At 36.5% G+C, this 13,951-nt stretch overlaps 1 protein-coding gene across 1 annotated transcript in view; it reads right to left on the bottom strand.

Annotated features, from left to right (window-relative positions):
• DNAI3 (dynein axonemal intermediate chain 3) overlaps window positions 1-13,951 on the bottom strand; it is a 72,857-nt gene that overhangs the window by 34,196 nt on the left and 24,710 nt on the right. Inside the window, exons 8-13 of the mRNA XM_068537550.1 lie at window positions 13,296-13,486; window positions 12,415-12,539; window positions 10,227-10,316; window positions 7,976-8,062; window positions 6,973-7,101; window positions 4,504-4,577 (exon numbers count right to left, since the gene is read on the bottom strand). Of these exons, the coding sequence (XP_068393651.1) occupies window positions 4,504-4,577; window positions 6,973-7,101; window positions 7,976-8,062; window positions 10,227-10,316; window positions 12,415-12,539; window positions 13,296-13,486 (696 nt within the window). The remainder of the gene's footprint in view (window positions 1-4,503; window positions 4,578-6,972; window positions 7,102-7,975; window positions 8,063-10,226; window positions 10,317-12,414; window positions 12,540-13,295; window positions 13,487-13,951) is intronic.

Genomic DNA, 13,951 nt, shown 5'->3' with positions numbered 1-13,951 from the left:
ACAATCGATTTTAGAAGATTTTTCATCACCTCCCAGAAGAAAACGTGTACATATTACCAGTCAGTCCCCATTTCCCTCAATCCCTCCGACTAGCCCTGGGCAACCACTAACCTAGTTCCTGTCTCTACAGATTTGTCTATTCTGGACATTTCATATAAATGGAATCATATAGTATGTGGTCTTTTGTGACTGGCTTCTTTCATTTAGCATGTTTTCAGAGGTCATTCATGATGTAGTATATATCAGTACATCATTCCTTTTTATTGCCAAATAATATTCCATTGTATGGACTATACTACACTTTATTTATCCATTCATCATTTGATGGACTGACGAATGAATAAATTTGGGTTATTTCCCTTTTTTGCTATTATGAATAATGCTGTTATGAACATTTGTTGGTAAGTTTTGTGTGGATGTAGGTTTTCATTTCTCTTGGATATATATTTAGGAGTGGAATTGCTGGGTTATATGGTAACACACCTATGTTTAATCTTTTGAGGAACTGCTAGATTGTTTTCCAAAGCAACTGGATCATTTTTGAGGATTCCAATTTCTCTACACCCTCACCAAATGTATTATTTTTTTTTGTCTTGAGGATTCCAATTTCTCTACATTCTCACCAACATTTACTATTTTTTGTCTTTTTTAAACTTTAGCTATCCTAGTGGGTGTGAAGTGGTATCTCATCAAAAGTGATTCTGGGGCTTCCCTGGTGGCGCAGTGGTTGAGGGTCTGCCTGCCAATGCAGGGGACGCAGGTTAGGGCCCTGGTCTGGGAGGATCCCACGTGCCGCGGAGCAACTGGGCCCGTGAGCCACAACTACTGAGCCTGCGCGTCTGGAGCCTGTGCTCCTCAACAAGAGAGGCCGCGACAGTGAGAGGCCCGCGCACCGCGATGAAGAGTGGCCCCCGCTCGCCACAACTAGAGAAAGCCCTCGCACAGAAACGAAGACCCAATGCAGCCAAAAATACATAAATAAAAATAAATAAATTTATTTTAAAAAAAAAGTGATTCTGATTTGCATTTCCTTGTGCTTTTGGGGTAATATCTAGGAAATCAGTACCTAATCCAAGGTCATAAACATTTACATTTATGTTTGCCTATGTTTTCTTCTAAGAGTTTTACAGTTTTAGCTCTTATATTTAGGTCTTTATTTCATTTTCAATTAATTTTTGTTTAGAGTGTGAGGTAATTATTTTGCAGGTGAATACCCATTTGTCCTAGCACCATTCGTTGAAAAGACTATTCTTTCTCCATTAAATTGTATTGGTACCCCTGTTGAAAATCAGTTGACCACAGATATATGGGTTTATTTCTGGACTCTCAATTCTATTCCATTGATCTATATGTCTATCCTTAAGCCATTCTCAGTACATCTGTCTCACAACTGTAACTGTGCAGAAAGTTTAGAGATTAAGAAGTGTGAGTCTTCCAACTTTGTTCTTTTCTGTCAAGACTGTTTTGCCTATTTTGTGTCATTGTGGTTTTGAGTTGACAGCTAATGATTTTGAACATCTTTTCTTGTGCTTATTGGACATTTGTCTATGTTTTTTGAAGAAATGTCTATTGATAATCTTTGCTCATTTTTAAATTAGATTATTTGTCTTTTTATTGTTGAGTTGTAAGAGTTCTTTATATATCCTTTTTTTTTTTTTAACTTTTTGGGTTTATTTATTTTATTTATTTATTTATTTATTTATGGCTGTGTGTTGGGTCTTCATTTCTGTGCGAGGGCTTTCTCTAGTTGTGGCAAGTGGGGGCCACTCTTCATCGCGGTGCGCGGGCCTCTCATTATCACGGCCTCTCTTGTTGCGGAGCACAGGCTCCAGACGCGCAGGCTCAGTAATTGTGGCTCACGGGCCTAGTTACTCCGCGGCATGTGGGATCTTCCCAGACCAGGGCTCGAACCCGTGTCCCCTGCATTGGCAGGCAGATTCTCAACCACTGCGCCACCAGGGAAGCCCTATATATTCTTTATAAAAATCTCCTATCAGATATATGATTTGCAAATATTTTCTCCCATTGTATGGGCTGTCTTTTAAATTTCTTGATAGTGCTTCAAAGGCACTATCAACTTTTGAATTTTGATGAAGTTCAATTTATCTTTTTTTCTTTTATTGCTTGTTTTAGTGTCATACAATAGTCTATATACATGTTTTATATGTATATATATATATATATGTATATATATATATATATAAAACACATACACAGAGTTGGATTTAATGTGTTTTGTACATAGTAGGCATACAGTAAGTGTCATTTCTCCTCTTATTTCTCCTTCCTCACAGGTTGATTATGAAAATCAAATGAGATAATGTATATCTAGAGTGTTATTTTTAACACAATAAACTTGGTAAAAATTTATAATGATACTTGTTCAGTACTTCAGTATATAATGTCTTTGTAGTAATTATGTGAAAACATAATAAGAACAGCAAAGAATATGCCACATTAGCTCCATAATTTCTATCACTTAGGTTATGAGTAAACAGATTAATAAATTTAAGACATTATTAAAGAATTTAGATGTGTAAGTTAAAGTATTTAGATAAACAGATGGTAACTCGAGACTAACAAAACTTTTATTCATTTATGTGAATTAGTTAATATTATTTATTCATTTAATAATGGATAAATAATTAAAATTAATAAAAATATTAATCATATTAATGGTCAAAACATAAACCCTTGGTAGACTACCACAGATGACATAATAAAATATGTTTTAAAATATAATTATAGTTGGTTTAAACCTGTTTTTCCAAATTACATAGCTCTTCTTGAATCTCATTTACAGCATTAATTTGCATTATTTGTAAAATGATTTTGCTAAATACAGATAGCTTCAGTTGAACTTTCTGCATCAATCAATCACACATCCTTAATTAGCAGAATCCTATTTTATCTTATTCTGTATTATAAGACCCTTAGTATGGCTAAAGTATAAAGACTAGAACTGATGAATTTTCCGGATAGCTAAAAATTGGGCTTTCTAAATGCATAAACTTTTTCTTTTTACTTTAACAACTTTTGAAGGAACTATTTCCAGAATATTTCCAAATTCAAGGGCCATCATTATAAACAACAATCAAGGACCTGTATCTTCAACATATAACATGTAATATTTTAAGTCTGTTCAGAGCTTCTAAATGTTCTCCAAGGCCACTGAAGAATAGTATAGCTTTCCATTCTGTTGTTTATAATCAACACTATACCATAAGCATCTTTCCATGAAATAATAATACAATCTTAATTGTTGCATAATATTTCATATGACTGTGTAGGTGCTATGTGTTGTTTTTGCCTGGGCAGCAATTCCCCCCTCCTTTTTTAGCAAGAGCCTTCTAATTGGTTTTTTGAGAACTGCCCCTTCCCTGTTGCATGCAGTCAGGTTGGAACTGTCATTCAAGGTGCTCTGCCATTCCTTCCCTGGCCAAAGGACATGATGTAACAGAAGCCAGTCAGATTCTCTTCTGTCACTCTGAATCTTGAACAGTGACACAATGGTTGGAACCGATCCATTCAGATGGAAGGGGCTGGCCATTCATTCTGGCCATTCACTAGGTATACAGTGAGCCACAGGTGACAATGTATTTGCCTTCAAAGCCTCATTTCCTCTATCCATACGTATTTTTCAGGGTTGAGAATATAAAAATAGTTAACCTGCTATAGCACGTAGTACAGTATTGGCATAAACTTCCAATAAATTTATTTTATCCCCTTAAGTTAACTATAGTTAATTTCTGTTGCTTGCACTCACAGAACCTTACCTAATACGTGCCCACAGGATTAATCATGTCTCCCCAACCCCCTGCCCATGGCTGCTGCTAATGTTACTTATGCCTTCACCTGCCACTCCACAGCTGCTTCTGCTGCGATCAGTGTCTAAAACTTACAGTGTCATGATATCTATTGGGGTCAAAGCTACTTGGAGTGGTAAAGTTTTGCCAGTATTTGGATGCTAGATAATAGTATTGCCCTTCTTATGTCCTACTTCACTCTGAATTTTCAGTTCTATAAATTGGGGGATACAATTTTTAAAAATAAACATTCTTCAACATAGTTACTGAATTACTTATAAAAATACTTGTAATAAATATGCAATAAAAAATGTAAAACTCTTCCACTTTTTAAAAGAAACTTTTCCAATTAAACGTTGTCATCTTCGTAATTGTGAGATAAAATTGAATGTAAACAACACATATTACAAATTTACAAATATGTGAATATGAAGAAACAGAATAACTATAGATAATGCTATATGACATTACCAACCATGAAACGTAGTTAATTCTTCTTTTTACAACATATTCGTATCCACAAAAAGATTTTTTTAAAACCAGCAGCACTCTAACATTCTGTCCTTTAGTTATATTAGGTTTAATTGCTACAACAAAGATTATTTAAGGAACAGAAGAGGACAATGATTTTATAAGCATCTAAAAAAACAATATATTGTTTGAAAACATATTCGGTAATGATTAAAATAAGACATACCAGTCTGCCGAACAAGTGACAAGTTGACAGGATATTCCACTTCGATTTTCAAAGACAGATCCCAATCTGTTAACCTATTTTTAAAAATGCTGGAAGTAAGTTCTGTGTACCTAGGATAGTAATGACTTTTTTCTCAAAGCTTTTTACGCTAAAAATTTTTTTCTCCTTTGCTTTAATTTTTATTAAAAGAACAACACAAACAGAATTAGGAAACTGGAAAGTTTCAAAATCAAATATAATTCTGCTATACATATTTTCCAGCCTTTTTTTCACAGAAACATTTTTACACTTTAAAATTGGTTTTAGTTAGTATGCATATAAATTTCCATCCTAAGATCTTTCAGTTAATATAGTTTGAACATTTACCTATGTAGTCATAAATCATTCTGTTTTTTAATATATAGATGATGTATCATAATTTCATTACCATTATTATTAGAAATGTAGGCACTCTGTTTTTCACTATGAATTGTGGAGCTGAACATGGGAGCTTTCATGAGATTGTTAAGCAGGTAAGATCAATAGAAAAGAGACTTGGTGTTAAATTAGATACCTACAGCATGCAGTGAATGCTGGGGTGCCTGCATTCTTTTAGTAATTAGTGGCACAACTCTGCTAGCACACAGAGGAGTCCAAGGAGGGTTAGCGGATCCTCAGAGTCCTAGAAGGTCCAAGATTCCAACCAGCTAGCTCTCAAAGGAGGTGGAAGGTTTTGTGGTGACCTATGAAGGTGCTACTCTCAAATCAATAGGGAAACATGACTTTCCCCAATACCCTACTTACTTGGTAGGACTGATGAGCAAAAGGTCAAACAAAGGTGGGGGTTCCAGCAGCAGATAAACAGTAAAAGTAGGGGTGGAAGGAAGAATACAGGCGCAGCAGTGGTAAGGCCTGTTGGCAAGGCCTGTTGGCATCATGGGAGCTAGGATCCTAGAAGCCTGGCTGACACTGCTGTGGCCTGAGCCCAGTCAGGATCACTTAACAGCTGCCAGCTTCCACTGTGATTGATCAACAATCCAGAACCCATCTCTCCTCTCCCTCTAATAAGGCTTCCCTGTTGTGGGAAGTTCAAGACTCCAGAGTTGCGCTTGCTCTGGAGTTTTATGTTTTAATGATTTAAAAAAAACCCACAATCATATTATAGAGTTCGGAAAATAGAAGGTTTTAAAATCAAATATAATTCTACCTTACATTCTTTTCCAATCTTTTTCATGGATACACTTTGACATGATTTGTCAAGGTATGCATGCGATTGTATGTCTTAGGACACAAATTGGATTATTTCTTTGCATAAGTTTCCCAAATTTGAATTACTGGTCAAAAACTGTGAAAATTTGGATGATTTAAGAACCACATTGACTAAATTGTATTCTAAAACTTTTATGTTGGAACCAGTAATGTTGGAGTTTATTGATTTCACCATTTCATCCTTTCTAACATGGGAAATCACTAGAAAATTTCATTTAAAAATTAAATAGGTCCAATGGAAAAGAAAAAAATCAAATAGGTCCAAAATAGTACATTATTGTTCCTTTATTATTAATTTCTTTGATATTAGAAAGTCTGAATAATTTTCCTGTTTATCTACTAATTGTTTTTCAGTATATGTCTTTAGCTTATTTACTGGAAAATTTGTATTCACCATATTTGAGGCAAATATTTTTCTTCATTTTGCTACTTGCTCTTTATTTTTTAATTTAAAAATTTACATGTGTATGTTTTGAATTTCTTTCAATATTAATTAGCTTAGAAAACTATAGAATCCAGAAATACGATATTCTATTTTGATTTGTTGTATTTATTTTGGTCCATTATAACTTTGAAAAGTAATTGTGCTTTTGCATAATCCATTTGAATATCTTGAAGGGCTAATCATAGTAGACTCTTAGTTCCTTGAGGGAAACATTTGGGAAGCTTACCAGTTTTCAAATTCACAAACACCAGCCGTTGTGGGTCAAGTAAAGAACCACAAAGCCATACTGCAGCGCAGACGCTAGGCAGTCATCTGGGCTCACTCACTGCATAAATAGTTTTCACCTATCAGCCTCATGACGCACTCAATTCAAGACTGCCTTGCAAAATGACGCATTACTACATGTCGCAGATCTTCAAGGTTGTATGCTCTAAATAGTTGAAATCATAAACTTTAAATCCGCAAAGGCTAAGGGTGTAAAATATTTGCGCTCTATTTTTACAACCTTCATTTTCTCCACTGTTGTATTATATCAGTGTTAATACCACCTACATTTTTTATTTTTATAAAGCACTGAAGTTGACACATTGGCCTTATTCTCATCCCTAAGTCTGATCTTGGTCTGTCAACAGTGACACAACTGTGTGACGTGTGGTTTCTGGTTATTTCACAATTAAAATACAAATGAATTGTTGACTTGAAACATCCTCTTTGAATAAAATTTTCTAAAAACTTACAAGCCAGGAGGAGAAAAGTATGAAGCCATCAAGACTCACCTCAAATGTGTCAGGCAGCCAATGTATATCTGTAATAACTTTCCTATGTCCATTTTCTATTGAGGAGACTGCACAGTGTCTGATATACATTGCTTCTTTATTACTCTCTGGTTCAAGGAGAAACATAGGCTGTAAAATGTTACGAGAAAGTTATGTGCTAATTTCAGAGAGCTGATGAAGCAACTCATACTTTACTTATCATTCCAATTAAAATCAATAATTTGGAGAAATACCAGTTCAAGGAAAAACACAAATTAGTGTTTCTATGTATTATATAGTTAGATAATAAGATTATCTTCTTTCTACTTCAGTTCAGTCTAAGATTTTATCTCTAAACTTTTAACAAGAATGACTGACCCATTCCCTAAAGAACCAATGAGATCCCATTTTTGAAGGAGTATTTCTGTGAGTGCACAGAAAACCACATCCCATGGTTTCTTGGTCAGAGACCCGTGATGCTTAGGTTGAAGGACTGGGGGTGAAGATGTGCAAATGGTGGGTGAGTAGTGAGTTGGGAGCTGAGGAATCTCTTCCCAGACCTCTTGGCAGAATCCACAGCTTCACAAATCATAGCGTGTTATTACCCGGAAGGCTTGTAACACCTTCGTTTTATACACGAGAAAATTGATGCTTGCTGAGGGGGTGGGGGACATATCCAAACTCACAGGACTGTGATCTAAAGGCTGGATGCATGGGCCTTCTAGCCAGTGCTCTTTCAACTACATCACTTTAGGCAATCCCTTGGCCCCTTCGTTTTATTTAACAACAATAACAACAAAAAAGAACCCCTGGGATAGACAGTACAACCTATTTAGTGGTGTTTTTAATCAAGGGCCTACATAAAAGTGATTCAAAACACATCCACAGCAGATGTGAAGACTTAGGAAATAACACTTTTTTTTTCTCTAGTGAGTCTCTGTTTAGCTTGGCAACCCTGTTGTGTACTTTTTGATAAACTCCTGAACGGAAAAAATTTGCAAGTGAAAAGTTATAAAAAGCTAACCTTGAGTGTGACGTTTTTACTTCTACTACCATCTGCCTTGATGTTTTCTATTCGATCTGCATGTGCGGTAATATCCCACATGACAATCTAAAACAGAAATAAATGTTATTACAACATACTTTCAGGAACCAGCAAATTGCATCTTGAACATTTAAAAAACCTATTGGTAGTGCATGCATCCTGATAAATCAGCCACCTTGGGAGGATAATCAAATTTAGCGTACATCGTAAGAAAGTCAGCAACTCTTATTTTTTATCTTTATTTATTTGTTTTAACATCTTTATTGGAGTATAATTGCTTCACAATGGTGTGTTAGTTTCTGCTTTATAACAAAGTGAATCAGCTATACATATACATATATCCCCATATCTCTTCCCTCTTGCATCTCCCTCCCTTCCACCCTCCCTATCCCACCGCTCTAGGTGGTCACAAAGCACCCAGCTGATCTCCCTGTGAGTCAGCAACTTTTAAAGCTTATATAAAAAATGTTTTCTTCTCTTTATTTATTTTTTTGGCTTTATATATTTTTTATTTATTTTGAGCTACACATACATTTATTAATTTTGTTACTCTTAATTTTTTCCTACTTCTCCATCCTGTTATTCAGGATTTTCCCCTTCTTTTTTTTTTTTTTTTAATTATTTATTTATTTTTGGCTGTGTTGGGTCTTCGTTTCGGTGCGAGGGCTTTCTCTAGTTGCGGCAAGTGGGGGCCACTCTTCATCGCGGTGCGCAGGCCTCTTACTATCGCGGCCTCTCTTGTTGCGGAGCACAGGCTCCAGACGCGCAGGCTCAGCAATTGTGGCTCACGGGCCTAGTTGCTCCGCGGCATGTGGGATCCTCCCAGACCAGGGCTCGAACCCGTGTCCCCTGCATTAGCAGGCAGATTCTTAACCACTGCACCACCAGGGAAGCCCCCCCCTTCTTCTTAATAATGTTTTCTTCTCTTTAAAAGAATTTTCAGCACTTTGATTTTTGTGCTGTGTTAATAAATGCTAGTGGGGTTTTTTTTTGTTTTTTTGTTTTGTTTTATTAAATCCAAGATAGGCATAATGCAATTCTCTCTGATTTGGGAAGAGTTCTTCCTCTGTTTTAGGGAATGTGGGGGCAGCTGCTTTAGACGCAGGAGAAAGCAGTCTGTTCTCCAGAATTAAGTACAAACACCCAAAATTGTTCAAAAGGCTAGGAAATGATGATTTCTATTTAATTGAATATTATGGCCAACTCTGAATTTGCATATACACAGATGGTCATTTTTTGAAAAATCAGAACAAAGCAGAATACGCAACACTAAATTAGAATAATTTTCAATGACTAAAAGTCATTTCAGTACACTAAAATGTAAACAAAATGTCAGGATCACAGAATTGTGAATAGTTTTGTTTTCAGCATTTGCTTTTCTAAAATATTCTAAAACAAAGTTGTGTCACCTTCTCAATGAGTAAAAACGGCAATATTTGCAGGGCTTGGAGGATGTGCTCTGGGTCCTCACTAGGTCACCAGTTATTGTTGAATAAAACCGAGGAAAAAAATTAGTTTTCTTAGATGTTTTTGGTTCTGGATAAATGGGCATGGATGATGCAGACATTTACATTTCAACTACCTAAAAGTTTTCCTAGCCACACGATAAAAAATCATTATACCCTTGTAATGGTCAAACTCACTGTATCACAATGAATTTAAACTTTGATCATAAAACAGCTATAAGATTTTTGTTTTGCTCTGTTGGAGAAACAGGCAATTGGAAGATAGAATCTAAATTTTATATAAATTAGATAACTTAAAAGAGAAAAAAGAAAAAAGCAAATAGGATATCAAATTATACACACATAAATTCAGTGATATAGGTATGTTTTCCAGAGAATTCTGTTTAAATTCTGGATCATTCCCTAACTCCTACCTCTAGGGAAATTTCAGAAGAGGGCTCTTGACCAAGAGGTATTATGCTTATGGTTTTTGTTCTTCCCTGGAATCCTGTACAATGCGTGGTTCTATCCCAGCAACACAAATAGATCTGACCCGGTTTTCTTCCAGGGTCAGATCATAACTGGGTTACCCTGTGGACATCTTGAGCCCAGATACCATGTCTAACACATCTTCATACCCCAGTTCCTGGCATGGTGACTGGCATACAATTGACATGCCTTCCCTCTGCTGAGTTGAACCCTTAAGTTAAAAAAACTACCAGTCAAAATGTGTTACAGAATGCTGCCTAAATTAATAAAGAACTGAAAAAAAAAGCCATATGTACCTGCCCGTTTATGCACCCTCCAGCAATGATATTAGGGTCACTTGGACAGAACTGGAAGCAGAAGATGTCATCTGGGCTTTCCAGCATTAACTAAGGTAAACGCCCAAATTCAAGAGAGAATGAGAAAATCTATTAAGATCATGGCTAGAAATAATATTAATAAAGTCAAAAGTCTAATTTTATAGCTATTTATAAGAAACATGCACATGAATTCCATTCCCAGAATTCTACCTCTGGATCGGAAGCTGCTTTTGCTGAATTTTATTCTGGACATTGATCATGCATATGAGAGCAGGTAGTTTCTCAAGGGGACCCAATCTCCCCTCCCCTCCCCTCTGTGGGTCATTGCTGGGGCATGTTATAATTTTTTATAAATAAAAAGACTATGAAATCAGTGTTTCTGAAAAGTGTGGAGAGTAAGCTCTGGGGGCCAGGATATTTGTATGATTTTTTCCCTGCTGTATATACCTAGCCTGGCACAGAGGTGAGCACTCAAAAATAAAATGCATTGAAAAAGAGAAGACGGCGGCGTTGCCAGTGATAATATTACAAATTTTAAAATAATGCAGAACCCATAAGGTAAACAAAATCAAGTGCCTGGAGGGTAGGGAGGAAGTCCTGCAAGGAATACACCAGTGTGAGGAAATAGATATACTAACCATAGTTAGCACCTTAGCTACTGTGTTACCACCAAGCTAAACACTTGCATGGTTACCGTTCTTTAAACGTAACAGCCAAAAATACAGGCCCCAGAGGCCACTGGTTTGCCACCACTGAGCGAAAGATTTCAAATTGGAATTGAGGTGAATTATGTTGGTTTTTTGGTACTTTGTGGATTCTAGAGAAACCTCTACTTTTGAAAATGAAATCTTTTAATACTTTCCTATAGTTTTGATTAGAACAAAGACAAAATTAATCATTTGCCTCATATCTTTAAGAAATTGTTTGCGTGTCTTTTTAAAGCTATTCTTCAAAATAGAGGAAAGGTTAAAAAATTTTTTTAATAAAAATAAATAAATAGAATATAATTAACTTTATAAGTATATTTAACAAAACTATAAATTTTATATGGAATTTCTATCTTAATAAACTGATTACTGATTTCCTTAAGAAACTAAAATAAATAAATAACATTTCTATTAAAAAAAAAATAGAGGAAAGGAGAGTCTTTCTTTCCTCTTCCTATTTGCCTGGAGGTTCAGCCACACTTCCATGGCATGGAGTGAAGAGTAGTTCTACACTGCTGGAAAATGATAGAAAACACCAGTGACAGAATGGCACCATACTTGTGGTAAGTAGGCTGACAAGGAAGAATGACAGATCTGTCATTTTGATCTCTGTATCTATGAAAAAGCATCTAGACCCTATAACAGTAAAACTGCCTTACTTCAGATGAATTAGGGAAGAAGGAATAAGGGGACACTAGGGTTTATTAGGGAAAGCCTTAATTATATAATGCTTTATAAAAACAAAATATTATATTTAAGTATGTTGAAAAAACTTAATCTAACACTATAAAGCACCCTCCCCCTAAGCAGAACTCATCTTGAGCAGGTATTGGAAATTGAACACTGCGGGGGCAAACCCAGCCTTTAGCCTTATTTTATTTGGACTGCTGTGTGTTTTGGTTTGGTTTTAGTTGAGCTGTTTAAAAATTGGGAGATCACACACAGAATTGCTGGATTCTCTTGACAAGTGGGACCACCTGGCAAGGAAAGCAGAAGAGTAGCTGTTCCCATGGGTGGGCTGGGTACCCTCTAGGGCCACAGTCCCCACCATTCCCCACTGTCTCCCACACAGTCATCTTTACTCATTACCATCTCCTACTGGTGATCCTTGGAATTAGGGATATCCATGTGAAACTAAAATCTCTTTGCATTTGAACAATTAGTACCTAAATAAAGTCCATAAAAGAGTTTGCTCTTTAAAATCAATTGAACATTCCTCTTACAATGTTTTTTTTTTAAATAACATGTTGATTTGTTCAATATATCTTTTCAATAAACTAAGTGTAAACTTAAATTTTGCTCAAATTGAATGATGACAAATTCTGAATTGAAGAAAACCTAGCTTTATAGGGGTTTACAACATTAAGTGATTATAAAGTATTTTGCAATTAAAACTGCTAAAGATATGTGAAAGTAGTAGTTAAAATTTTTAGAACATGTGGATGACTCTCCTTCATTACCTGAGGATGTATGGGATCGGAGAAACTCCAGAAAAGAATCAGTGATGGTTGCAGCAATAGTTTACCAGAAAAGTGGACCCTCTCTTCAAAGGAGAGTCGTACAGCCACCGACACAGCTATTAGCCCTGATAGAAACACAACTAGAGATTAAAATCTGCAGCAACTGTGCATGGAGAAGTGTTTTTAGGTTTTGTTTTCCTACACAGTCACTGTTCATTTCCATTTTGATGAAACTTGTGTAAAAATATTCTACAGGAGACCAAGAGTGTTTTTAGAGCTCTACTGTCTAATACATTGGTTGCCAGTAGCCATGTGTCACTTATTTAGCACTTGAACTGTGGCTGGACCAAATTGAGATGTTCACAAAATAAACAGTGAACTTTGAAGACTTAGTAAGAAAAAAAGATGTGTTGTGTTTCTTTTTTTGTTCTTTTTTGTGAGGAGAGGGCCAATGTTGGGCAGGAAAGGAGGAAGAAAGAGGGCACAGATGGCTCTGTCCATGGTTCCACCCTCACATATTCCTATCCCCTTGGCTGCTGAGCTCTTTAAAGGAGGTGTATTTCCTATCCTGCCCAGTAAGCTGAGAGTCAGGGGGAATGAAGTTCCAGATTTGGCGTTGCACCAGCTGGGTGACCTGAGCCAGTCACTTTCCTGAGAGCTCTGGTCCTCTCCTTATAAAGTAGAGACCACAATGTGGTCCCACAAGGTAGCTGGGAGGACACACGATGGAGAGAAGGTGCAGAAAGTGCTTGGCAGGTGCCTGCACTCAGGAATGGAAGTTGTCTCATGGAAAGTGAGCTAGTTTGCAATTCTACATATAAAAGCAACAGATTATTTCAATGTCATCCCAGAAGGGAATCCCAGTCATGATTCTGCCTCACCATAGATGATCGGATGCCAGGAGACACAGGTGATCATCTTCTCCGTTAGGTTATGCAGGTCAGTAAAGGACTGGTACTCTTTCAGGTGGGTATCAGTCTTGTCCCCAAAGGTACCTTCTTCTTCTGCCAGGCTTTTCCAGTCATTAATAAATGTATTCATGATTTCATTTTGCTGCAGGGCTATTTCAACACTATTTTGTAAAAGAAAAAAAAAGGAATCAAGATGTTGGATTTTGGTATTCAGTGATACGTCTTTCAGCAGCTCCTCCTGCTTCATTTTTACTGAAAGAAAAAGTATTCTCAATTGTATTTGGTAACTAATGATTAATCCTGTGTGAAATAAATGACTTAAGGGAAAAATAATTCAAGATAGTGTGCTACTCAGAACTGCTTCTAGTGCCAGGAAGCTGTTAGTTGACAGCCTCTAGCATCATCACAACTCGCCTCAGTTTCCCAGCCAAAGTCATGCTTTCTCCCAGTCAATGACTGAGCATGGTGGGGGGACCTTCAAGATGGCAGAGGAGTAAGTCGTGGAGATCACCTTCCTCACCACAAATACATCAAAAATACGTTTAAATGTGGAACAACTCCTACAGAACACCTACTGAATGCCGGCAGAAGACCTCAGACTTCCCAAAAGGCTAGAAGCTCCCCAC

This window comes from Eschrichtius robustus, chromosome 3 (assembly GCF_028021215.1).
Source record: "Eschrichtius robustus isolate mEscRob2 chromosome 3, mEscRob2.pri, whole genome shotgun sequence".
Lineage (NCBI taxonomy): Eukaryota > Metazoa > Chordata > Mammalia > Artiodactyla > Eschrichtiidae > Eschrichtius > Eschrichtius robustus.
Note: the sequence above shows the minus strand (reverse complement) of the source record. Positions and strands in the feature narration are given on the sequence as shown.